Source organism: Phoca vitulina, unplaced genomic scaffold (genome assembly GCF_004348235.1).
Source record: "Phoca vitulina isolate PV1807 unplaced genomic scaffold, GSC_HSeal_1.0 scaffold13, whole genome shotgun sequence".
Classification (NCBI taxonomy): Eukaryota; Metazoa; Chordata; class Mammalia; order Carnivora; family Phocidae; genus Phoca; species Phoca vitulina.
Genome location: NW_022589716.1, coordinates 4,020,708 through 4,046,904, shown reverse-complemented (window position 1 = coordinate 4,046,904; position 26,197 = coordinate 4,020,708). Strand labels below are relative to the sequence as shown.

Genomic DNA, 26,197 nt, shown 5'->3' with positions numbered 1-26,197 from the left:
ATTCATTTTAGGGGGTTCCGGACCTAACCCTCACTCATGTAAGCTGGGGATTGGCCATTAAGTCAGTTTTGTTGATAGCTCACCTCTATCCATTCATCACATATTCTCTCAACTCTAGGAAGGTTTTAAGATGGCAAATGTGGCTTTGATTTGAGCAAGAGAGTAAACTCCCTCAGACAGAACTATCTCTTAATTCCTATGATTATTATTTCCTGCTTTCTAAGTTCTCATTCCCTCGTTCCTCTCCGCACATGCTGTGACACACCCAAACATCCAGAGCTCAGCCAAGAACTTGTAAACAATGAACGTGACTCTGCACCATCCAAAACAGATGTCCCAGCTTACACACAGGTCATTAGACGGGGATCTATCTGCTTTACTAACTGAAAGCAGGGCAGAAGCAGCAAATTACAAAGTGGTATAAATCAGTTGCTAAAGACAGACATACAGACAATAGACGGGAGGGAGGGGGGATGTGTGTATTTACGATACAAACTGTATATATAAAGCAGCCAAATGATTCAAGAAACACACAGTGGTATTGTGCTATTTCATGCAGGGGCCTTCTCAATGCCTGGAGAGCCACAGAGTACAAGCAACCCACAGAGTGATGCACTCAAGTGTTAAACCTGAGACATCGAGAAAAATTAAGTTATATCTAATTTAAACAGCGTGGCAATGTGCGTGATTTTTAAGACAGAATTTAAGTACACAGTCAAATACAGTGGATTCTTAACATTTTAGATCTAGTTCAACTGACATATAAACACGAGGAAATGAAAATCCAGTGAGATTAGTGGAGTGACCTTTAAAAAAAAAAAAATCACACAAAATTATTTTACGACAGAGCCAAGATGAGAGTCACGGATTCAGATGTTAAAAACAAATGCCACGTAGGGGCACCTGGGTGGCTCAGTCGTTAAGCGTCTGCCTTCGGCTCAGGTCATGATCCCAGGGTCCTGGGATGGAGCCCCACAATGGGCTCCCAGGAGCCTGCTTCTCCCTCTCCCACTCCCCCTGCTTGTGTTCCCTCTCTAGCTGTCTCTCTCTATCAAATAAATAAAATCTTTAAAAAAAAAAAAAAAAAAAATGCCACGTGTCAGAAAAAAGGACAGTGCACCAGGGATGACAAATGGCCACTGGCCGGAGGCTTGGTGTTGGGGAAAGAGCGCGGGGCAGTGGAGGGCGTGCACACGCCCCTGTCTTACGGGAAAGGAGTCATTCACATGGCAGGGATGGGATTTTCAGAGGATGCTAAATGACAGATTGTTATAAGAAAGCTCTCAATTTTGAGACTGCTATGCTAAACTTTTTTAAACCACACTGGGCAGGCCCAGCAAAAACATATCTATGGATGGATTTGGTCTGCAGATCTCAAATTTTCTTCCTCTATTTTAATTCCTTATATATGCAGAAAACACATACAAACTGCAGATTTAAACCTTTGCCACATCTCTCACACTCACAGTATCACATGCCAGATGTCCATTATTAAATTATTGCCACGGATCCATGAGATGGCATCAAAAACACAAAATGGTTTTACAAAAGGTTGAAATGAGCAAGAAAAAGAACAGTAAAAATAACTTACATCTGTCATCCCTTTGTTTCAAGGTTACTAGCACTGACTCCCACCAGCCTCTGGCGAGTCACTGCAGACAACAGTGATAGCTACTGGTTTGGTCTGCCTTGCACTGCCCTTTCTTCTAGTAAGAGTGTACCTTTCCTTCTGGAAAAGGCGCATCATGTATGCTGGGCCTACACCACCTCAAACCTTTGATGAGTGACTGGTCCAGAGGTAAGCAGACTGACTCCAGCAAGACCAATTCAGATTTTCCCTGGAATTGATACATGGCTTCTGGGACAAAGGATTTCATTGCAGGGGTCGTTATGCTAAGAGACAAAATATGGAGTTGTCTGAGGCAATCTGTTCCCTGTCACATAAAGGCAGGTCCTCAATAGTAGGACAGAGTAAGGGCAACATACTGAGGGAAGCAGAGCAGGGACTGAGAGAGGGAGAGATAGAGACAGACAGAGACAAAGAGAACGTGCACTGACAGTATCTTTTGAGACTCAATCTAGTTTGTTCCTAAAACCAAAATCACCTCTAGGCCTCCCCAGTGTTGTGAGCCAGTAATTTACCTTTTTGTTTAACTAGTTTGGGTTGGGTTTATAGCACCTGCATGGCGAGCAGGCCTGGGATGCAGGCCAACAGGCAACGGGACACCACCACAGAACAACTCTACCTGACACTATCCAGCTGAAGCTGTGCGTGCGCGTGTCGATCAGAAAGGCTACTCAGTTCTTTCTCCTGACTCTCTCTGAATGAACTATACTCCAGTTTCACGGAAGATAGCTCCTTGTCTGCGGAATGAAGAACGACTCGCAGGTCATGCACCTCACTTTTCAAAACTAAAAAACAAACAAAACAAATCCTCAACAGGTTCCTTTACAGCGATTTTTTTTTTTTTTTTTAACAAAGTAGGCAAATAAGTTTGATGGGTATCTTCACACAAACAGCAAAACAAGTTGAAGAGACCAATTTTAAGTTAAGACGTTAAACAACCAAGTGGTTGGTTCCTAGGAGGACGGAGATTATTTTCTTCCTCCCCCTTAGGATTTTGGATATATTTCTACAAAAAGCGGAAGAGTTAACCTCTGTCCCTGATTTGCAGGTCACTTGACTGTTCTACATTTCTCCTGTGGCACATGCATGAAAACTTTTAATATAAGGGAAAGAAATCAAGAAACTTAGCATATTTTAAGTGACCTAATCTTACTTATTGAAAACTCCTTGGTAATGTACCAGAACTTTCCAAAATGGGTTTACCACTTCTGATCTTCTAAGGATACTCCAACTGGAGGTAAAATTAGGTAGCTCTTTAGATCAAAGAAAACACAATGGCTGTCTTCTGTTTTAGCTTTATTATAAACTGCTACAAACACTTTGATGAAAGAAGAAATACACTGAAAAAACTGGGAATCAAGTGATAACTCCCACCTCTACGGATATATACAAATATCTAATTTATGCTCTATTTTGTCACTATCAAAACATTATTCATCTTATGACTTCAAGACACTTCATTTTCAAAGCAGTATTAAAACTTTCAGCCAACAGTTCAATCACTTGTTTGTGAGCTGTCCTGCTGCAAATTCCCCTTTATGAGATATGACTACTATTTAACCACTGTCATGCAGACTCAAATCTGGTCATCTAATTAAAAACAAACAAAAAACAACCCACCAAAAACATAGGGGCAAGATTTATTCATAGGAGTCAAAAGATACTGAGTTAACAGTATTCGGGTCACAAAGCTCCCAGTTGTTCAAACTTACAGTCATTCTTAGTCTGAGTGTCCCGAAGCTGCATTTCAAGGACATTCAATTGTGAGAGATGCTCTTGCTGCTGTCTGGTCCAATCAGTTCTTTCTGATGAGAAAAGCTTTGAGAAAGAGAGAAATTTACTGGAAAAGGAATACTGGTGTGCTAAGATACACTCCAAATCATTACCTTGCATCTGTTTTAAAAATCTAGTTTAAGGTCTCTGACAGAAGAAAACTGGCTGTTCCCATGAATTACAGTAGGATGACCAACAAAGGGAAGGATCACTGTAAGCACCTGGGCCGTCCGTCTTGCCTTGTTCCGAACTAACAGCAAGGGACCTATTTGCACTACCGACGACGTGAGCTAGAATTCAGGCTAGGGGTGTGTGTGTCATTATCAGAGCAGTATGTGAAGTAATAACACAATAAAGAATACAACTCAAGGGGCGCCTGGGTGGCTCAGTCGTTAAGCGTCTGCCTTCGGCTCAGGTCATGATCCCAGAGTCCTGGGATCGAGCCCCGCATCGGGCTCCCTGCTCCACAGGAAGCCTGCTTCTCCCTCTCCCTCTGCCCCTGCTTGTGTTCCCTCTCTCGCTGTCTCTGTCAAAAAAAATAAAATCTTTAAAAAAAAAAAAGACTACAACTCAAATTAGCCTTAACAAAGGCTTTGTGAAGTCATTTTCTTCTTGTAATACTCTCGCTTTGAGGGTCTGTTTCATACATTTTCTGGGGCCACGCTCTTGGTCTCACCTCCTGCGTTTGTATGGAATGATGTTCCAGTTTGTCAATGTGCTGCTGAAGCTTTAGGTTTTTATGTTCTTCCTCATCCAACTTCACTTGAAGGGCACTCATTTGTTCCTGCAGCAACAAAAAATCTTCAGTTGTCAAAAATTCTTTTTAATGGAACTCTCAAACATTCTACTGTTTCTTCTGCATTAGAAAAACAAAAAATAAAATTCAAAACCTCACATGGACAAAGATATCAAAGGCCAGTTTGGAGCCAGAAAACAATTTCAAAAGACTACACTAATGACTTCTCACGTCTTAGAATTATACTTGTGGTCCATCAAAGTGGAAAATTTGAAACACAAAGGGAAAAGGTGATTAAAATTAAATGGGTTCAATTATAGAGCCATCTTGAGACTTCTAAGAAGCTTTCCCAGGGCTGCATGTGAGTGATTTCACCAGAATGGCCTCCAGGCCTTGGAAAGGGCAAAGTTTTGGAATTTGAGGGTGGTCTGGCTCACTCTAAGTTTTACTAGACAACAGAAAAACGCCTTAAAAAAATAAATCACCAAAATAAATAAATAAGTCACCAGAATTCTGAGAAGCACATTTCTCATGTTCTTTCAAATATACCAAAAACTGTCTGAAATTTGATCTATAAGATTCTTTCAATTATTTTAATTTTCTTTAGCAGATACAGTACTGTGCCATATCAACCAGTTCTGGAACCTGAAGCTGGTGGCAGACTGGTCTCTTCACATATGAGAGAATCAAAGCCCAAGGAGACTATAGAGTGGGACTTGCTAAATACTGCAGAGCAAACTATAAGAGCAAAAGCAGGCTGGTTTTGAAGCCAAGGGCTTTCACACACCCCTATTTAGAGATACAAATTTAATATTACACAGGTTTGAACACTACAAATTACAGAGTTAAAATGGTAAGGGAAGTTTGTTTTCAATGAATGTCTAATTATTTATGTTTTCTAAAACCAAACATTACCTGCACCATTCTAAGCTCTTCAGAAATGGCCTCAAAAGCTTGTTCATTCATCTCAGGTGGAACTGGCTCATTCAAGATATTATCATCTAACTCACTGGAATTCTGAGTGCCCACAGGGCCAAAGCTCCCCACTTCGGGGCTTAATTTTGGTACTGGTCGAGACCAAAGTTGGTAAGCCTTGGTTGGCGTAGTGATAATCTGCAACAAAAAGTGATGATGAAACAGCATTGGCACACGTGAACAAAACAGCAAAAGTATTTAGTAATTGTGTGAACAGAAAGGATAAAATTGAAATTCTAATCATCAAAAGAAAAGAAAGAGTATCCTTAAGAGGTAGCCGAGAAATGCCCAAGTAGAAACAAATCTAGCAATTCAATGAGGTCTCAAGCAAAATTCTAGTAAGATTTTTAAAAGTGAAACTTGATAAGCTGATTCCAAACTTCGTACAAAGAATAAAAGTTCAAGGAAAGACAATTAAAAAGAGAACAAATTAGGAAAACTTCCCTGACCCACATAAAAATACATTGTAAGGGTACAGTCATTAAAACAGTGATTAGCATATGAATAGTCAAATAGAACACTGGAAGAAAATACATAGAAAAAGAGTGATTTATATGTGGAAAGTTCAAATTGTGAGGGAAAAAAAGGACTATTCAAAGTTAAATCCCTATGTAATACCATTCAAAAATAAAATGGCAGATGAATTAAACATCTCAATGTAAAAAGAAAAGTATAAAAGTAGTGAAAGAAGTAGAACATACTGAGATCTTGAGATTGTCTGGGCCTTTAAAAATACATAAAAGAGGCTCTCTGCTCCTCCCCATTCAACAGACAGTCCGCATCTCTGATGCAGTTCCAGCTATGTCCCCCCTGAGACACAATGACATGATGGCGAAGGTCACAGTAAACAGATTTGGTGTATTGGGCACCTGGTCACCAGGGCTGCTTTTAACTCCAGCAAAGTGGATATTGTCGCCATTAATGACCTCTTCATTGACCTCAACTACATGGTCTACAAGTTCCAGTATGCTTCCACCCACGGCAAATTCCACAGCACAGTCAAGGCTGAGAACAGGAAACCTCTCATCAATGGAAAGCCCATCTCTATCATCCAGGAGTGAGATCCTGCCAACATCAAATGGGGTGATGCTCGTGCTGAGTATGTTGTGGAGTCCACTTGGGTCTTCACCACCATGGAGAAGCCTGGGGCTCACTTGAAGGGTGGGGATGGGGGGTCATCATCTCTGCCCCTTCTGCTGATGCCCCCATGTTTGTGATGGGCATGAACTATGAGAAGTATGACAGCTCCCCCAAGATTGTCAGCAATGCCTCCTGTACCACCAACTGCTTGGCCCCTCTGGCCAAGGTCATCCATGACAACTGCGGCACGGTGGAGGAACTCATGACCACAGTCCATGCCATCACTGCCACCAAGACAACTGTGGACAGCCCCTCCAGGAAGCTGTGGCGTGATGCCCGATGGGCTGCCCAGAACATCATCCCTGCTTCCACTGGCGCTGCCAAGGCTGTAGGCAAGGTCATCCCTGAGCTGAATGGGAAGCTCACTGGCATGGCCTTCTGTGTCCCCACTCCCAACGTACCAGTCATGGATCTCACCTGCTGCCTGGAGAAAGCTGCCAAATACAATGGCATCAAGAAGGCTGTGATACAGGCATCAGAGGGCCCCTCAAGGGCATCCTGGACTCCACTGAGGATCAGGTATGCCCCGCGACTTTAACAGTGACACCCACTCTTCCATCTTTAATGCTGGGGCTAGCATTGCCCTCAATAACCACTTTGTCAAGCTCGTTTCCTGGTATGACATTGAATTTGGCTAGACCCAGAGAGAGCAAGAGGAAGAGAGGCCTTCAGCTGCTGGGGAGTCCTTGCCCCAACTCATCCCCCAACACACTGAGAATCTCCCAACTTCTACCCAATTTCCACCCCAGGCCCCCTGAGAAGGGGAAGGTCTTGGGGGAGCCCTACCTTGTCATGGACCATCAATGAAATATACTGTACCCAGAAAAAAAAAATACATAAAAGAAGTCACAAAGGTGAAAGATGAATAAACCTGGCTATATCAAAATTTTAAAACTTCTGTATAACAAAAGTATCACATACAAAGATAAAAGACAAGCAACATGATTGCAGAATACACTGGCAGTAATATATGACACATAAAAGAGTAACATGTTAAAAACTACAAATCAGAAGACAAACAACTAGTAGGAAAATGGACTCTTTTTTTTTTTCATAGAAAAGGATATGCACAAATGGAAAGTGATCATAGATGTGTGACCTCATCAGAAATGAAGGAAATGAGAATTAAAATCTTCAAAAGATACCATTTCTCACCCATCAGACCGTCAAACATTAAAGAGGCAGTTCCGGGGGCTGGCACTAGGCAGTGAGTGCTCCCACACCTCCTGCGAAAGCACACGGTGCAGACACCTGGCAGGCATGACCCCAATGCTGAGACATCAGAAGAGACCACTCCTTCACAGACTCCACCCAAAGAACGCCTGCACTGGCAAACACCTCAGCAAGCCATGGGTTGTCCAAAACATGGAAGCCTAGACTTAAAATCAGGTAGAGCTCTACGTACTAGTTAATGTGGGAAGACCCAAGGCATTCCCAGAGTTAACAAAAGCCCACTGCAGAATAACATATGTAGGATGATTCCATTTACTTTTAAAAACAAAGCACAGGGGCACCTGGGTGGCTCAGTCAGTTAAGCGGCTGTCTTTAGCTCAGGTCATGATCCCAGGGTCCTGGGATCGAGCCCCGTGTTGGGCTCCCTGCTCCGCGGGAAGCCTGCTTCTCCCTCTCCCTCTGCCCCTGCTTATGTTCCCTCTCTCGCTGCGTCTTTCTCTGTCAAATAAATAAATAAAATCTTTAAAAAAACAAAAACAAAAACAAAGCACAACTCGGGCGCCTGGGTGGCTCAGTCAGTTAGGCGACTGCCTTCGGCTCGGGTCATGATTTCGGTCCTGGGATCGAGCCCAGCATTGGGCTCCCTGCTCAGTGGGAAGCCCTCTCCCATTCCCCCTGTTTGTGTTCCCTCTCTAGCTATCTGTCAAATAAATTAATAAAATACTTTAAAAAACAAAACAAAAAAACCAAAGCACAACAAAAAATAATCTATGAAATAACTCCATATTTTCCCAGTCTCTGCATATTTACTGTACAAAACTGCTAAGTAGGGGCACCTGGGTGGCTCAGTCGATTAAGTGTCTGCCTTTGGCTCAGGTCATGATCCCAGGGTCCTGGGATAGAGCCCCCTGTTGGGCTCCCTGCTCAGCGGGGAGCCTACTTCTCCCTCTCCCTCTGTCTGCCTCTCCCTCTGCTTGTGCGCTTGCACTCTCTCTGACAAATAAGTAAATAAAATCTTGGAAAAAAAAAATGGAGGGCAAGTTCTTTTTTTTCCCTTTAGTCATGGGACAAACCTTAAAGACAAAAACCAAAAAACTGAGGTATAGAATGATGTATGTAGGGCGCCTGGGTGGCTCAGTCGTTAAGCGCCTGCCTTCGGCTCGGGTCATGGTCCCGGGGTCCTGGGATCGAGCCCCGCATCGGGCTCCCTGCTTGGCGGAAAGCCTGCTTCTCCCTTTCCCACTCCCCCCGCTTGTGTTCCCTCTCTCGCTGTGTCTCTCTCTGTCAAATAAATAAAATCTTAAAAAAAAAAAAAAATGATGTATGTAATAGGCATTGTGTAAAATTTTAAAAAAAGTATAAACAAGTGGGACTACACCAAAGTAAAAGGCTTCTGCACAGCAAAGGAAACCATCAACAAAATAAAAAGGCAACCTACTGAATGGGAGAAGATATCTGCAAATGATATATCCAATAAGAGTTTAGTATCTAAAATATATAAAGAATTCATACAATTCAACACCAAAAACCCCCAAATAATCCCATTAAAAATGGGCAGAGGACCCGAATACACATTTTTCCAAAGAAAACATCCAGATGGCCAACAGACACATGAAAAAATGTTCAACATCACTCATCATCAGGGAAATGCAAATCAAAACCATGACGAGATACCACTTTATACCTGTCGGAATGGCCAGTACCAAAAAAACAAGCGATAGTAAATGTGGTCAAGGATGTGGAGAAAAGGAAACCCTCGTGCAATGCTGGCGAGAATGTAAATGGCACAGCCACTGTGAAAAACAGTATGGAGGTTCTTCAAAAAATTAAAATAGAACTATAATATGGCCCAGCAAAATTCTACTACTGGGTATTTACCCAAAGAAAATGGACACACTAATTTGAAAAGATACATGCACCCCTATGTTTTTTGCAGCATTTTTTACAATAGCCAAGATATAGAAGCAATTGAAGTATCCATTAATAGATGAATGCATAAAGATGTGACATATTTATATACAGATGTGTGTATGTGTGTATATATACGTATATACACAGACAGACCCCGACATACACACACTGGAATATTACTCAGCCATAAAAAAGAATGAGGTCTTGCCATTGGTGACAACATGGATGGACCCAGATGGTAGCATGCTACCTGAAATAAGTCAGACAGAAAAAGACAAATACTATCTGGTTTCACTTATATATACAATCTGAAAAAAACCAAACCAAAACAAAACAAACCAGAAACAGACTCATAAATACAGAGAACAAACTGGTGGTTGCCAGGGGGAAGGGGCTGTGAGGGATGGGCGAGATGGGTGAAGGGGATTAAGAGGTACAAACTCCCAAATTAGAAAATAAATAAGCCACAGGGATGTAATGTATAGCATAGGGATTATAGTCAATAACACTGCAATGACTCTGTATGGTGACAGAGGGTGACTACACCTATTGCGTAAGCACTACATAATGTATAGAATTGTCGAATCACTGTGTTGTACACCTGAAAGTAAAATAATATTGTATGCCAACTATATTTCAATTAGGATTAAAAAAAAAAGTTAAAAGATGGAAAATAAAACCCCAAAAGACTTGCTGACAGTGACTGCCTCCAAAAAGCGGTGTGGCTGGTTAGCAGGAAGGACAGCAGAGAGAGATTTGTAACTGGATACTCTTTGTACCTTTAAAAATTCCAGTCGTGTGAATTGCCTATTCAAATGAATGAATAAAATTTCTTCTAAAAGCAGTTTCCTAAAAAGTGACACCAAAAATATCACTTCTAAAAATAAGCATTAGAGATAAACATCTATTTTTAAGTTTAAGCTGTATAAGGAAAGATTTTTTAGCCTCCAGAGAATCTGATACAAAAAAGCTCAATCACGAGCATCAGCATCACCACCTTCTTAATCTTTGGCTTTCCTTGGGTTCTCCTCTTCTCCTCATTCTCAGATGTTCATACATTTTTTTTCTTTTATGAGGGCAATGGTTGTTTATGGAAAAAAGCCCTCCCGTTATCACTAGTGATACCCTGGATCCTTCCATGGTCCTTGTCTTTAGGATTTCTATTCTTCCACCACAAGCTGGGAGCACATGGTACTTTACAGCAACAGCTGCCGAGCTCCACCAGGTGTCAGGCACTCTACTATCTCACTAAATGCTCTAGAAAACCTACAATCACATTCTCCTCATCCCCAATTTGGAGACCATAAATAGGAGGCTCAGAAGTTAGGAAATCCTGCCTAAGGCTAGTGACAGATTAAAATCTGCACCCAGGTCTGATTCCAAATACTGCCTTCTTTCCCACCCCACCCCCGCCACTGGAGGCAGACATCAGAACACTAGGACCAGAGTCACCCTGGGGGTCACTGCCTGCAAGGGATTCTAGCGTATCTGGTTATCATCTGTGCAGAGTCTCTCCATGATTAACAAAATGAGATCAAACTGACTTAGGATTGAAGAACTGCTTCAGACCACCTACCTTAAGCGTTTCAGCATGAATTTTATTCAGCTGAGAAACTTCTTGCCGCTTGTAGGCTTTTGTTGCTTCCAAAAGGTTTTCAAGATTAAGGTTTGCTTTTTGCAAGGACTGAAGCTCTGATTCCAATTCTAGCTGCTTTTTCCTAAGGGATATTTAAAAATTGAGTATTTCAGGCAATAAGTAATGTCATACACTTGTAGAGTACAGTTTATACTCTCACATAACTTGATATTTATCTCTCTAAATCTGAGAGATTCTCAGCTTATTACCCTCAATTGACAGTTGGGTAATATATGGCTATGAGAACGAACTACAGTTTAAAGTATTTGACTAATAAATGGTAGAGCTCCAATTCAAAAGCCCTAATAGTCCATGATGATACCACACGTGGTATGTTATTTTTAAAATAAACACTTTCTGGGGTGCCTGGGTGACTGTCAATTGAGTGTCCAACTCTTGGTTTCAGCTGAGGTCATGATCTCAGTCGTGAGATCGAGCCCCGAATCGGGCTCCGTGCTCAGCGGGGAGTGCTTGGGATTCTCTCTCTCCTTGTGCCCCTTAACCCCATGTGCGCTCTGTTTCTCTCTAAAATAAATAAATCTTTTAAAAAATTTAAAAAAATAAACACTTCTTTATATTTTAGGATAGCATTAATCTTAGTTATACTATGAATGTGGCTTATCTTTGTTTTGTTTGTTACACAAGGAACATAAAGAACAAACCTGTAATTTCTAAAAATCCTATTTGATTCATAACACCGTTGATTTAAATTTGCTAAACAGATACAGGTGTATCCGTGAAAACATCTGTATCATCTAGTTCATTAAATATATTAAGGAGCTTTTTCTTCTTGTCCAAACAAGGTAGTTGCTATATGAGAATTAATATTTAACGTAAAATGCTCAATTAAATTGTCAATGTTAAACGCTAAAACAAGATGCTGAAATAGGTAAGCATGAATGTGTATTTACACTTTACCTCGTTAGTTCTTTGAATTCTTCATATTCTTGCTTTGAGTTATTCAGCTCTGTCTGAATTTGCAAGAGTTGTGCTTTCAACTTCTCAGTGTTCACTAATGAACATGGCTCCTTTGGAGCTTTAGGAGAAAATCCCTGTTGACCTGGTAATAAGGAAACAACATGGTCTTCTAAGTTCTCGGTCACGTATCAATTTTGAAGCAAAGATTGGAAAGTGGACCCTAAGAAACAAGAGCCTGTAGCTCAGCGGAGACAAAGACACAATGCAGTGTGTCAACGAGTGCTGGAAGCTGTTTCTGAGAAGCTGAGAAGCCCCAGGATGTCAAATTTATTTAGCCCTAGGACGCAAGCACCGAGCTGGCATCAGGAGTCTGACCTACAGACGCCTCTCACACTGTACAGACCTTAGCCAGGCAGGTAAACATCTCTACTTGATATTCATCCGTGTTGATTAGTTAAGCACTTTTCATGTCAAATAGTTAAAACAGGAAAATTTCATTTAATAAAAATTAAAAGAAATATCTGAATCAAACTTTTAGCAACAAAACAGAACCATAACAGGTGGTTTTTTTTCTTTTTTCTTTTTTTTAAAGATTTTATTTAAGGGGCGCCTGGGTGGCTCAGTCAGTTAAGTGTCTGCCTTCGGCTCAAGTCATGATCCCAGGGTCCTGGGATCGAGCCCCAGGTCGGGCTCCCTGCTCAGCGGGGAGCCTGCTTCTCCCTCTCCCACTCCCTCTGCTTGTGTTCCCTCTCTCGCTGTGTCTCTCTCTGTCAAATAAATGAATAAAATCTTTGATTTTATTTAACTGACTGAGCCACCCAGGCACCCCATAACAGGTGTTTCACTGATATGTCTCTTAGCCTACTAACTCACTACTACGAGATTTATGAGAAAAAAGTTTAGAAAATGCCTTTTGGTAACATAAAAGCATTAAGTATGTATATAAGAAATTAGCACACCAGGGGGCGCCTGAGTGGCTCAGTCGATTAAGCATCTGCCTTCAGCTCAGGTCATGATCCCAGAGTCCTGGGATCTAGCCCTGCATCGGGCTCCCTGCTCAGAGGGAAGCCTGCTTCTCCCTCTCCCTCTGCCACTCCCCCTCCTTGTGCTCTCTCTCTCTGTCAAATAAATAAATAAAATCTTAAAAAAAAATAAAAATAAAAAAAGAAATTACCACACCAAGTCTAGAGGCCAAAATGAAGACCCTACCAGCGAGGCAATAAAAATGCCCTTTCAAACAGTGCCCTCCCCGCCCCCCCAGAAGGCATGCAGACAATAATCATTTCTTACCCTTGTCCTTTTTCTCTGTGCCAGATAGTTCAGAGAAAGCTTTTTCTAGTACGGCAATGGTCTGGGCGTCCATTTCTTGGGCTCTTTTCACAGGCTCTAATAATCTCAATCTTCTGTTCTCCTCCCGGAGGGAATGGTTTTCCATAGCATACTTTGCAACTCTGGGGTGGTGCTCTATCTGTGACACAGAAGAATTACAGACTTACAGACAGACAAGACATTTCCTCAATAACCAGTCTTGCTGCCAAGCCATCGGGAAACATTAGGAACGCTGCTGGCAGTGGCCGGCTGCAAGGGCTGTGGAAAGCAACCTGGCATTTGTGACCACACTGACTACGTGCGTAGCCTACGACGCCATTATTCCGCGTCTGGGTCTGTGCCTTGAAATTTTCACCTGGGCGTGGGCTTGTAGGGAGAGAAGTGCAAGGGTGTACACTGTGGCCAACTCTTCACGCAATGGGGGCTGTTGACATTAACACGCTGTAAAGAATAAGGAAACGCTCTATTGACCGGGATGGAACACCCTCCAAGACATATTAAGTGAAAAGGACAGCAGAAAAGTATGTATGGTAAGTTGACTTTTGTGTTGAAAAGGAATAAAAGTAAAAATATCCATATTAGTTTGAATATGCATTAAAAAGCCTCAGAAAGATACAAAAGCCAGAAACAGATTTTCTTTGTTTTGTTTTGTTTTTTTTAATGATGTGCCTGTATTAACTACCCATCCTCCCCAGGGAAAAGGAAAACCAGCAACAAGAAATTGGAAGGGCCCCAATGTAAAGAGACTGCTGATTCAGACAACCACAACTGCCCACCGGGACAAGGGACAAGGGACACTTGCCTGCTGGGTGGGGCGCTAATGCAGCATCTCACAGCTCCTCCCATCCCCCTTCATTTTACCATCTTGGAAAATGGGGGGAAAGGAGTTGTGCAATCATACACGTCAGCTAAATTCATTCAAAACACTTTCCGCTGTATTAACTCACATGAATTTGGTGACAAATTTATATTTACTTGAACCTCCTTCTTTTTAGAAATACTGCAAATGTCATATACCCACCTGTTCCCGCAGAGTTTGGATCTCATCCCTTAATTCCGACAACAAGCGATCCTGCTCCGCAGGCAGAAAACTTCCCCGGGATTCCTTGTGGAGCTTCTCCAGGCGCATTATTTGATCCTCTCGGAATTTCACAATCATTTTATTAGATTGAATAAATTTTTCTTTTTTGAGGGTGAGGTCTTCTAATTGGGTAACTTTTTCTACCAGAGACTTAAGAAATTCATAATTTGGTTAAACATGAAAAGTAATTCAGCCTCCCTGAATTTCCACAAACCAAGCAATAAACACTAACTTGACACTTAATCTCAAGGGCAAAATTAGATTTTCCACAGTTTTTCTTTGTTTTCTTTATTTACTTGTGCCCTTTATTTCACTCAGAAAGATACCACGGAGCAAAAGGCTAAAATATCTGGAATCCCCTTTATGCCAACTTGGTTTCCTACCTTCTTTTCCTGTTCGGATTTCTTAAAGAACAACATCGCCTCTTGGAAATACTTCATGTAATTAGTCTCATCTTTGTCTGTAATTGATCCAGTAAGAAAGAAAAGGAAATGGAAAAAAAATGTTTCTCTCTCAAATTTTTGGACCAAGAATTAAGCTAAAACAGCCTCTGACTGACTGCTCTCAATCAATCTAAAAGAATCAGACTGTCGTCCCCAGATCACAGATTTCAAATCAATCAAATCTACATATTAGCAATTCTTTGAAGAAAAATAAGTTATTTTATCCTGTTTAATAAACATACACATGTTACATATGACTGAATCCTGGAAGTGGATCTAAATGAAATTAGTATCTCTTTTTAGCATTTGTGAGGAATGAATTATTCAAAATTATTTCTCCTCCTCCTTCCCATCATACCCGCAGATATGATACATATGGAATCTGTATCTGATCACAAAGTATGGGCATCCCTCCTTTTATTGTGCTTTGCTTTATCATGCTTTGCAGATACTGCATTCTTTACCAATTGAGAGTTTGTGGCAACCCTGCATTGAGCAAGTCTACTGGTACCATTGTTACAATAGCATTTCCTCACTTTGCGTCTGTCTCTGTGTCACATTCTGGTAATTCTTGCAACATTTCAACATTTTTCAGTATTATTATTATATTTGTTATGGTGATCTGTCTGTGATCAGTGATCTTTGACGTTACCATTGTTATTATTTTGGGCACCACAAACCATGCCCATATAAGATGGTGAACTTAATCAATAAATGTGTTTTCTGACTGCTAGACTGCCTGGCTCTTCTCATCTCTCTCCCTCTCCTAGGCCTCCCTGTTCCGAGACACAAAAATATGGAAATTAGGCCCTTTAATAACCCTACAATAGCTTCTAAGTGTTTAAGTGAAAAAACAGTCGCACATATCTGATTAAGCTTAGTGAGGAAGGCATGCCAAAAGCCGAGACAGGTTGAAAGCTAGGCCTCTTGCACCAAACAGCTAGCCACGTTGTGAATGTGAAGGAAAAGTTCTTGAAGGAAATGAAAAGTGCTACTCCAATGAACACATGAATGATAAGAAAGCAAAAAAGCCTTATTGCTGATAGGGAGAAACTTTTAAGGGTCTGGATAGAAGATCAAACCAGCCACAACATTCCCTTAAGCCAAAGCCTAGTCCAGAACAAAGCCCTGACTCTCTTCAATTCTATGAAGGCTCTGAGAGGTGAGGAAGCTGCAGAAGGAAAGTCTGAAGCCAGCAGAGGTTGGTTCATGAGGTTTAAGGAAAGAAGCCGTCTCCCTAACATCAAAGTACAAGGTGAAGCAGCAGGTGCTGATGGAGAAGCTACAGCAAGGGATCTAGAAAATAATTCAAGAAGGTGGCTACACTTAACAACAGGTTTTCAATGTGGATGAAACCACCTTTTACCGGAGGAAGATGCCATCCAGGACTTTCATAGCTAGAGAGAAGTAATGCCTGGCTTCAAAGCTTTAAAAGACAGGCTGACTCTCTTGTTGAGGGCTAAAGCAGCTGGTGACTACAAGTTGAAGCCAGTGTTCATTTACCACTCTGAAAATCCTAGGGCCCTTAAGAATTAGGCTAAATGAAAAAAAAGAATCGGGCGCCTGGGTGGCTCAGTTGGTTAAGCGACTGCCTTCGGCTCAGGTCATGATCCTGGAGTCCCGGGATCAAGTCCCACATCGGGCTCCCTGCTCAGCAGGGAGTCTGCTTCTCCCTCTGACCCTCCCCGCTCTCATGTGCTCGTTCTCTCTCATTCTCTTTCTCTCAAATAAATAAATAAAATCTTTAAAAAAAAAAAAAAAAATCAACTTTAATTCTACTGAATAAAAAAAAAAAAAAGAATTATGCTAAATTGACTCTGCCTATGCCCTAGAAATGGAACAACAAAGCCTGGATGACAGCACACCTGCTGAACATGGCTTACTGAATATTTTAAGGCCACTGTTGAGATGTACTGCTCAGGAAAAAGATTCCTTTCAAAATATGACTGCTCATTGGCAATGCAACTGGTCACCCAAGAGCTCTGACGGAAATGTATGAGATACATGTTTTCATGCCTGCTAACACAACATCCATTCTGCAGCCCATGGATCAAGAAGTCATTTTGACTTTCAAGTCTTATTATTTAAGAAAAGCATTTCATAAGGCTATAGCTGCATAGATGGTGATTCCTCTGATGGATCTGGGCAAAGTCAATTGAAAATCTGGAAACGATTCACCATTCTAGATGCCATTAAGAATAATAGTGATTATGGGAAGAGGTTAAAATGTCAACATGAACTGGAGTTTGGATGGATTCCAGCCCTCATGGAGGACTTCGAGGGATTCAAGATTTCAGTGGAGGGAGTAACCGCAGATGTGGTGAAAACAGCACAAGAACTAGAATCAGAAGTGGAACCTGAGGATGGGCTCCAATCTCATGATAAAACTTAAACAGATGAGGAGTTGCTTCTAATGGATGAACAAAGAACATGGGTTTCTTGAGCTAGAATCTACTCCTGGTGAAGATGCTGTGAAGACTGTTGAAATGCCCACAAAGAATTTAGTGTATCACATAAACTTAGTTGACAAAGCAGCAGCAGGGTTTGAGAGGACTGGCTCTAATTTTGAAAGAAGTTCTACTGTGGGTAAAGTGCTGTCAAACAGCATCTCACGCTACAGAGAAATCATTCATGAAAGGAAGAGCCAATCAATGCAGCAAACTTCAGACTTCAGCCCTCGCGGCCACAGCCCTGGCCAGTCAGCAGCCATCAACATGGAAGCAAGACCCTCCACCAGCAAAAAGATTACAATTTGCTGAAAGCTCAGATGATGGTTACCATTTTTTAGCAATTAAGTATTTTTTAATTAAGAACATACGTTGTGTTTTTAGACATAACACAGTATAGTGTAAACATAACTTTTATATGCTCTGGGAAACCACAAAATTTACCTGACTGGCTTTATTGCAGTACTGGCTTTATCGCAATGGTCTGGAACCGAACCTACAGTATCTCTGAGATATGCCTGTACCATGTTCCCATGTAGGTAAAACAAATACACTTGTTCAAAAATGTGGGTAGCTTTACTGTATTGTGCCTGTCATCAGAGGGTTCTCAGACTAATATCCGCGTGTGGTCTTCCTCAGGATAAAGGACACTGTGTTCGTCTTACCTTTGGTCAGAAAGCTTTCCGGTAGTAACTGCCCTGAAGTAAACTGGGCCAGCTGTTCTTTGAGCCTCTTCACTTCAGCTTGGAGCTGGCTTACATTTCCTTGGGTGTCTTCATTTACCACTGCCTGTTCAAAAATTTTTTAACAAGCGTTAAAAGAATATTCTTCAGTCATACAATCTTGTGTTTTATTTGTTTATAGGATCTGGAATGACAAACACCAAACAAAACTGCACTTCCATCCCACAAACAGTCACAAGGCCCCTAGAATCACAGTGTACTGGAGTGGGGAGGAAGCCTCCCTTCCGTGTGTCTCATAGCTACAGCCAGGGACTCTCCCCCCTCACCACCCCTCCTGTATGCTCCCACTTAGGGCCCCACCCTATTGGGCTGGGTCACCCAGGGATCTGGATGTTCATCTAACATTGCCTTCTTCTTGGGACAGCCCCACCCCCATGGAGAAGAGCAAAAGCTCTTCCCCTCTGGAAGGAGTATCCCCTCCCCTCTGTCTTGGCCCACTTAGCTGCAGAGTTGGCCTGAGCTCCATCAGCTTAGCAGAAACCACCTTCTCCAAAGGAATCCAACCCTATATTTCCTAACAGCCCTCCTGGAGAGAGGAGTTGGTTGGATAGCTCTATTTCTGTTTTATTAACCACACTCAAATGTTATTTTATTTTATTTTATTTTTATTTATTTATTTTTTTTAAAGATTTTATTTATTTACTTGACAGAGAGAGACACAGCGAGAGAGGGAACACAAGCAGAGGGAGTGGGAATGGGAGAAGCAGGCTTCCCACTGAGCAGGGAGCCCGATGCGGGGCTCGATCCCAGGACCCTGGGATCATGACCCGAGCCGAAGGCAGACGTCCAACGACTGAGCCACCCAGGCGCCCCTCAAATGTTATTTTAAAGGAATGTCTCTTGAAGAAATTATCTTAAAGAAATGACTTCTTTAAGACAACTTTTTTTTTATTAAAGATTTTATTCATTTATTTGAGAGAGAGAGAGCACAAGTGAGTGTACAAGCAGGGGGAGCTGCAGGCAGAGGGAGAAGCAGGGAGCCTGAGGGACTCCACCCCAGGACCCTGGGATCATGACCTGAGCCAAAGGCAGATGCTTAACTGACTGAGCCACCCAGGCACCCCTCTTTAAGACAACTTCTAAGAGGTTCAAAAGGCCCATAAAACCTACAGGGTGATAATAAGAGCCAACAGTTGACTACAAATCAGATCAAAGGGACCCAGTTGTGAAATACCCAATATCCTAAAGAGGGAGAAAAACTCTCTGACACAGTCCCAAGGTCCCCGTGTTCTTGTCTTAAGCTAGGTCTGCCCATTGGGAAAGATCTAAATAGCACATCCTTAAACGAGTCCCAGATATCCTAGTCACTTTCCACCGGTAGGCTGCAGTATTGGACTTACCATTGTTAATAACTAGTATTAAGGCTCCTCCTGGTTTTATCGTTTGATGTATTCAGAAGTCATTTCTAGTTGCTTCTGATGCTTACGGCCAGTCTCATTTCAAGGCACTCCTGTACATTCTGACATCACTGCCACTTCAGTGACATCATAATCCTAATTATCCCTGCAGTCCTCCACTATCCAAAAACTTCTAGTAAGTCCCAAGAGACAGGGTCAGGAAGCTCTAGCAATTTTTCCTCCATATATTACAAATACCCCACCACAGGGTCATAATCCAATAAAATGAATCAACAACTAGACCTATACTCTTCTGACTTACCCACGAGAAGAGGCAACATGGACCTCTTTACTCTTACATGCTAAGATGATCAGGGAGTCTACTTGGGGGGTAGAAATGACCAACTTCTCCTTTGAAAGAAAGAGGAAAGTAATCTGCCAATTCATGGCACTGTGATTCTTTTGTCTAGAACCAAAGTGGCCTCCAACTTTTCCAAAAGAAGTGGGGGACCCCTGCTCCAGGGGCTGGCAAACAGCTGCCTGCTCACGGACCAAACACGGCCTGCCATCTGTTTTTGTAAGGAGAGCTGCACTGGAACACAGCACGCCCTCATGTCTGCGTACTGCCGACGGCTACTTTCTCACCACCAAGGCAGAGCTCAGTAGCTGGGACAGACACTACACAGTCCAAGAAGCCTCAAATATTTACCTTTACAGAAAAACTTTTCTGACCACTGGTGTACACCAATATCAAGGAAGCTTCTTATATATAAGAAAAATGGGGAATCCTTGGAGGTATAGACAACTTAAAAGACAAAGCCTGTCAATATCAAACTATCTTCATAGTGAAGCCCCACCACACATAGACACACACACACACACACACAGCTCTGTTAGCAATGGTTTAGGTAAATAAATTTAGAAAGGAAAAACTCTGCTTTCCTTTAAGAAAAATCGAGCCAAACAATATCAACCATAAGACCTAATCTAGATCTCAAATTACTTGAGCAATACAGAAGGCTAGGAAAGATGAAATAGAAATCTTGCTTAGAATTAAGCTTTCACAGAGTGTTAATATTAGGGCAATCACAAGCTTAAGTATTTTTCTAATTTACTTAGTTGTACTCAGTATTTTACCTTTTTTTTTTTTTTTAAAGATTTTATTTATTTATTTGACAGAGACAGACACAGAGAGAGAGGGAACACAAGCAGGGGGAGTGGGAGAGGGAGAAGCAGGCTTCCACGGAGCAGGGAGCCCGATGCAGGGCTCGATCCCAGGACCCTGGGATCATGACCTGAGCCAAAGGCAGATGCGTAACGACTGAGCCACCCAGGCGCCCTAGTATTTTACCTTATTTTTAATCAGCTTGGCTCTCTGAGCAAAATTAAGTGTTGATAGGGTTTCCCCAAAACACCTGGATCCAGGATGAACATTTGCGATTATGGCTGTTTTGGCATTGCCTCCAAGGGAATCCTGTTTAATGATACGAATGGTATGCATTTTCAGGAGAGAAACCACAAGATCTTTGTTAAGCCAAGAAAATGGATATTCTTACCACTAAAGCTGAGAGATTACATGACTGTCAACCATAGTGAGCATAACCCAAAAAAGGGCCCAGGAAGCCAATGGTCTACTTTACCCGAAGTAAGAAGGTAAGTTTGGAGTCTCTGTAGCAAACGTGCCTCTGTTTTCCATTCCCCACGTCGACAAGCGCAGTAATCACTTGGCCCAGGCAGCTCAACGACCGGTTTATGTTACCTGCCTCCTAAGGGGAGAAAGAACAAAAATTGAGATGCACTGGTTTCATTTTAGTATTCTGAATTAAAATATGCCTAGCAGTGAATTTTGAATGGAAAGTCGAGTCATGGACAATATTACTAAGGATAATTGACTTTTCAGCAGATGTCCTCAACTGTCCCTAACCTTTTCCTATTTGACACACATTGCAATTTTAGTATTCAGAGACAAACACAGAAATTATGTGAAGGAAAAAAAAAAAGCCACCTCATGATTCTAAGAGTTTTAAATTGACCTATAGGTAGGGATAAAAGCTAGAAAAGAACAGAGAAAAAAAGGTTGGAGTAGTGCATTAATAGGCTTATTTTTCAATCCTTTTATGTTAAAATGTTTGCTACATTAAAATAGTGTGATAACTAATAACCTACACCACGTCCTACAAAGTGATTAATGAACTTATTACAAGAGATTTTTCAGTCTAATTCTGTGAAGTATAAGACGACCCTTTTAAAAAGTGGTTTGGGGAGGGAAAAATGTTGGGGTTGAATATGTTATGCTAGATTTTTATTGTAGTTATCATACTTCAATAACTGGGTCTGCAGTGGTGGGAGTACAGAAGAAAGAGAGAAAGTGCATATTCTCAAGCAAGATGCGCTGAGTTCGAGTGCAGCTGTCTGTTTTAGCAGTCAGTAAATCAGAAAGGTGTCGACAGCACTGTCTGTGGAACTGGGCTACTTCTGCTTGAATTCCAGATCTACTCCTAGCTGTGTGCCCCTGGACAATTTCACTTCCGTTTCTCCAAAAAGGAAAGGATCACAGTACCTACTTCCTAGAGATGCTGGGAAGATGAAATGAGTTAATACACATGAAGCACTTGAAACAGGCCCAGCATATGTCCTAATATAAACACTGGCTATTTCTCTTTGCTTCATGTCTCAATAGAACATAAGCCTAAGTTCACCTTAAACTGCCTGAGAGCTCAGGAGGCTCAAATCCTCACTTTCAATGCAAAAAGTAGACGGTCCTCCACCATTTCCGACTCTCCGCCCCTAGTCCTCATATACCCTCACCTAGAGCATCCACACGTTTTACTGACAACGCAGATCACAATACACATGTTCATACTGGCAAAACATACTCAGAGAACCTCAGGTCCCAATGCTAATCCCTCAGCCTAGGACTAGGTCCTTGCCCTCCGCCTGAGATATTAACCAGCACAGCTGCCCTCCTTTCTCTCTAGGCTCTCGCCTGGTAAATCTGGCAGTGGTGGGCCAAGATGGCTAAGCTTCTATAAAAGAGGCTTTTGCGTGAAATCACTCAAAACTTTTCAGTGTTTCCCGGCGTATGGAGAATTGAGTGCAAACCTGGCCTGGTACTCCTGGTCCTCAGTGACCGGGGCATGCTTGCACCTCAAGTCCAACCCATTCATTGATCCATGCTGAAATGCCAAATGCCATACTCCCTCTGCATCCATAACGACCCTTGAGATGTCCCCCCACCAAGCACGTATTCCTTGTTCCTCTCTCCCAATCCAAATCCTACCCCCTTGGAGAACCCAACTCAAGAACTACTTCTTTTCCATGCTTCCCCCAAGCAGTCCAGTCCCTTCTTCCTCTGACTCTGGCTGGTATTTGTACTATCACCCTTCTGTCGTGAATTCAAATACTCTGGCTCCCGACAGACTTGTTCTAACCCATCAATGTTTTAATGTCCCTACCCCACAACAAAAATTTCCGCATCTTTAGAATGAGAGCATGTTCTCATTCCTTTGTAACCTCCACACACTCACCTTGGTACTGACTTCTAGTAATTAATTCACACACAAGTTGCGCTGAAGATCATAATTCCATTCTTACCTTTAACCTCATCCCTTCTGCATGGGTGTCTTTTTGCCTTTCAGATCCTGCTAAGTCCACCAGATTGAGTAGGGAGGTCCGTATATTCACAGTCTCATTGCTTTTCTCCATTGACTCTATTGTAATTGTAAAAACTGCATGAGACCGAGAAGATTCTCTATTCATTGACGTCGATGCCACACGTCTGTTTCTCCATCCTCCAGACAGCACCTAGGCAAAGGGAAAATTGCCACAACTTTCAAGTGATACAACAGCCATTTTCATACTGACAGATTATACAGACAAAAAAATTAGTAAAAATGTAAAACCCTGTATCCAAGGATATACATTCTTCTCATGCACAAGTTTACAAAACTGGCCCACTGTATTAATTCATAAATCATTTCTCAATAAATTTCAAAGCATCGCACAAGACCATATTCTCTGATACCATGGCAATTAAGAATCAACATGATAAATAAATTTTAAATTACCATAAATCTGGAATTTCAAATCACATTTCTAAGTGATTCATGGGTCAAAAAATAAAATTATAATGGAAAAATACTTAGGTCCATAGGACAATTAAGATATTAAAACTTGTGTGAAGTTTAAGCAATAGTAAGTAGTAACTTATAGCATTAAACACTTATGTCACAAAAGAAAGGGAATAATAAGCTAAGCATCCAGCTTAAGAAGTTGGAACAAGGATAGCAGGATGAACCCAAAGAAAAACAAAGAAAACATTAAAAGAGCAAAGCCATGTAAAAAATATCAACTATGCAAAAAAAGAAAACAAAATTATAGTTACAGCAAAGTATTTTAAAAATGAGAATACTGGGAACAGCTTTATGCCAATATACTTGAAAACTGAGAGGAAACTGAAATTTTCTAGAAATAGAAAACTTCCCGAAACTTCTGACCCAAGAAGAGGTAAAATGCCTACACGGCCCTAATACAGAATTTTCACACTTGATCTAAGCCAAAACTGCAGTGCAATTCCAACCAAAATCTCAACATAATTTTTTTTTTAGTATGTATATGTACACATGAAGACACACACACACACACACACACAGGATCACATGTAAAACCTATTGCTTACTATGAGAATCACAGTTTAAAAAGTTTGAATCAGGAGACTTGCTTGAAGATAGAAGAATAACGAACTGTGACATATATACGTATATATATACGCACATAATACATGCACACACTAATATTCATACAATGAATTATATAGCAGTGAAGATAAGTGAAATGCAACATGGATAAATTTCATAAACATTGTTGAGTTTAAAAAAGTTATAGAAGGCTAAATACACACAATTTATTAAAACTCACAAACAGGCAAAACCAACATTTTCAGAAATACCTATGTATGTGATTTAAAAGCAGAAGGAAATGATCATGAGCATTCAGCATATGAGGAGCCAGGGACATGAGATAGGGAGAGACACACAGGTAGACAGGATAGTACTGGTGATACCTGGGTCTTGAATTCTTAAGGTCCTCCAAGTTCATTTTAACATTAAGCTCAGCAACTTCTATGCATGTGGCAGTATTCTGTATGTATCAAATATTACACGATAAAAAACTGTTTAAAATCAACTGGCCAGATCAGATCCCATAAAAATGGGTTTTCCTGTAAATACCCGACAAGAGGTTTATTTGCCCTGAGCAGAGTCCTCAAAAGAGGTTGGCTTTTGACACCTAACAAGTAAACATGGGTAGAAAATAAAGGGAAGAGAACAGCCAGCTGGTTTAAAAAGCAGCAATCCCAGAAGCTACTCAAAGGGGCAGCTCCCAGGAAGAACTACTGAAGAAATACGACACTAATGAACTGTCCCCGTGACCTGCAGGGTGCCTGACTGGAATGAACAGCACCAAAGTCATGCAAAATCAAGAGTCTCAAAGTTCCATTTTAACTAAGGGGAGATCTATAAAACAGTCATGTTCTTTTTTGCTTCTCATGAACATTCTGCGTCACGCCTTTACAGAATTATTTTTAGTAGCTCAATTCTTGCTTTTTTTGAGATCAAGGTGCTTTTCACAGCATGCAACGTCGCCTAAGGATCAAAGTGCTCAAGGCAGGGTACCTGATAGGCTTCCGCAGCTGAGGTCACCACCTGCTCCACTGCCCCAACAACAAAGACTCCCTTCTTGATGTGCTCCCTTAAGTACAGTCCGGCTGATGCAGAGTCCAGTAGGTCATAGATCTGTTCGTTGTAGATTTCAATAAAGGAGCACTTACAAAGGAAACTCTTTCCAGCTCCAGCCTGGAAAGAGAAGCCTCGTTTAGACATATTCTTTTCATGAGTTCACCCGTATCTTTCATGAGCATCACCCTCTCACGTGCTTCACAAGGGGTACATTTCCTACCATGTTCTCCTTTACACAAGACAAGGTACCTAAAAGCCAGTTACAAATCCAGGTAACTAGTTTTAACATATTGTTACATCTTAAGGCAGCATCAAACTGTGATCCCAGGAGGCTGAGGTCTCCAGAGGTGACTCAGAAGCAAGACAGGGAGGTGGGACTGGAGCAGTCCAGATGGGCAATTCTACCTTCTTAAACTGAGGGATCACTGACATACAACAGCGTATTAGTTTCAGGTGTACAACATACTAATTCAATATTTATATATGTGGAGAAATAATCGCCACAGTGAGTCTAGTTAACATCCATCACCATACACAGTTACAATTTTTTTTCCTTGTGATGAGAAGAGCAACTCCATTTTTATCTATTATATACTGGACTTCCTCAGAAAGTTTTACTTGCAACAAGGGTTATATTCTTGAAAAGACTGAAAATAATTTATCTCAAAAGCCTCTCTCTAGGATTTTTAACCACAGGAATACGGGGCACTAAACTTTCACTGGCACCCAAGGTGCATGTCTAACTGTAAAGGTTAGGGGTTGTTTCTGCAAAAGAGCAAATGGTAAGCCAATGTTATGTATCCATTTCCTTGGTACACATGGAATGGAACAGTAACACTAACGGCTCCTAAACATGGAATTCACCAAGCTAAAAAAGCACAATCATGAGAAAGGCCCAACCTAAGAGCCAAAGGAAGAGGGAAGCCCACATCTCCAGGATGATGGGAGTCACACCACGTATGAAAAAGCAAATTATGGTCAGGTGGTAGAAGGTGCTGCAAAGGAGGCAAGGATGGGCCCATCACTCCAGGGCACCCTGAGGATCTAGAGACACCTGTCGTCAACTGTGCCTATGTGCAGGTAGGTGATGGGACTTAATGAATCTGTTTTCCTCAGTTAAGATTTTCTTTACACTTTCTTGCAAAATCTGAGCACTAAGAAGCACTACATTCTTCTTTCTTTTTTCTGAGTTC

The 26,197-nt window shown here is 41.5% G+C and overlaps 1 protein-coding gene across 4 annotated transcripts in view; it reads right to left on the bottom strand.

Annotated features, from left to right (window-relative positions):
* The window catches only part of KIF15 (kinesin family member 15), a 68,278-nt gene that overhangs the window by 20,558 nt on the left and 21,523 nt on the right, over positions 1-26,197 (bottom strand). For 3 of the 4 annotated variants that reach the window (XM_032412555.1, XM_032412556.1, XM_032412557.1), the window contains 14 exons: positions 24,942-25,121; positions 22,864-23,073; positions 20,910-21,035; positions 20,621-20,743; positions 17,855-17,978; positions 14,683-14,759; positions 14,240-14,449; positions 13,180-13,357; positions 11,890-12,031; positions 10,912-11,053; positions 5,052-5,249; positions 4,077-4,184; positions 3,340-3,445; positions 2,247-2,412 (listed from right to left, as the gene is read on the bottom strand). In XM_032412555.1, the coding sequence (XP_032268446.1) occupies positions 2,247-2,412; positions 3,340-3,445; positions 4,077-4,184; positions 5,052-5,249; positions 10,912-11,053; positions 11,890-12,031; positions 13,180-13,357; positions 14,240-14,449; positions 14,683-14,759; positions 17,855-17,978; positions 20,621-20,743; positions 20,910-21,035; positions 22,864-23,073; positions 24,942-25,121 (2,090 nt within the window). Of the gene's footprint in view, positions 1-2,246; positions 2,413-3,339; positions 3,446-4,076; positions 4,185-5,051; positions 5,250-10,911; positions 11,054-11,889; positions 12,032-13,179; positions 13,358-14,239; positions 14,450-14,682; positions 14,760-17,854; positions 17,979-20,620; positions 20,744-20,909; positions 21,036-22,863; positions 23,074-24,331; positions 24,412-24,941; positions 25,122-26,197 lie in introns of those variants that run through there. The other variant, XM_032412558.1, reaches the window with a different exon arrangement.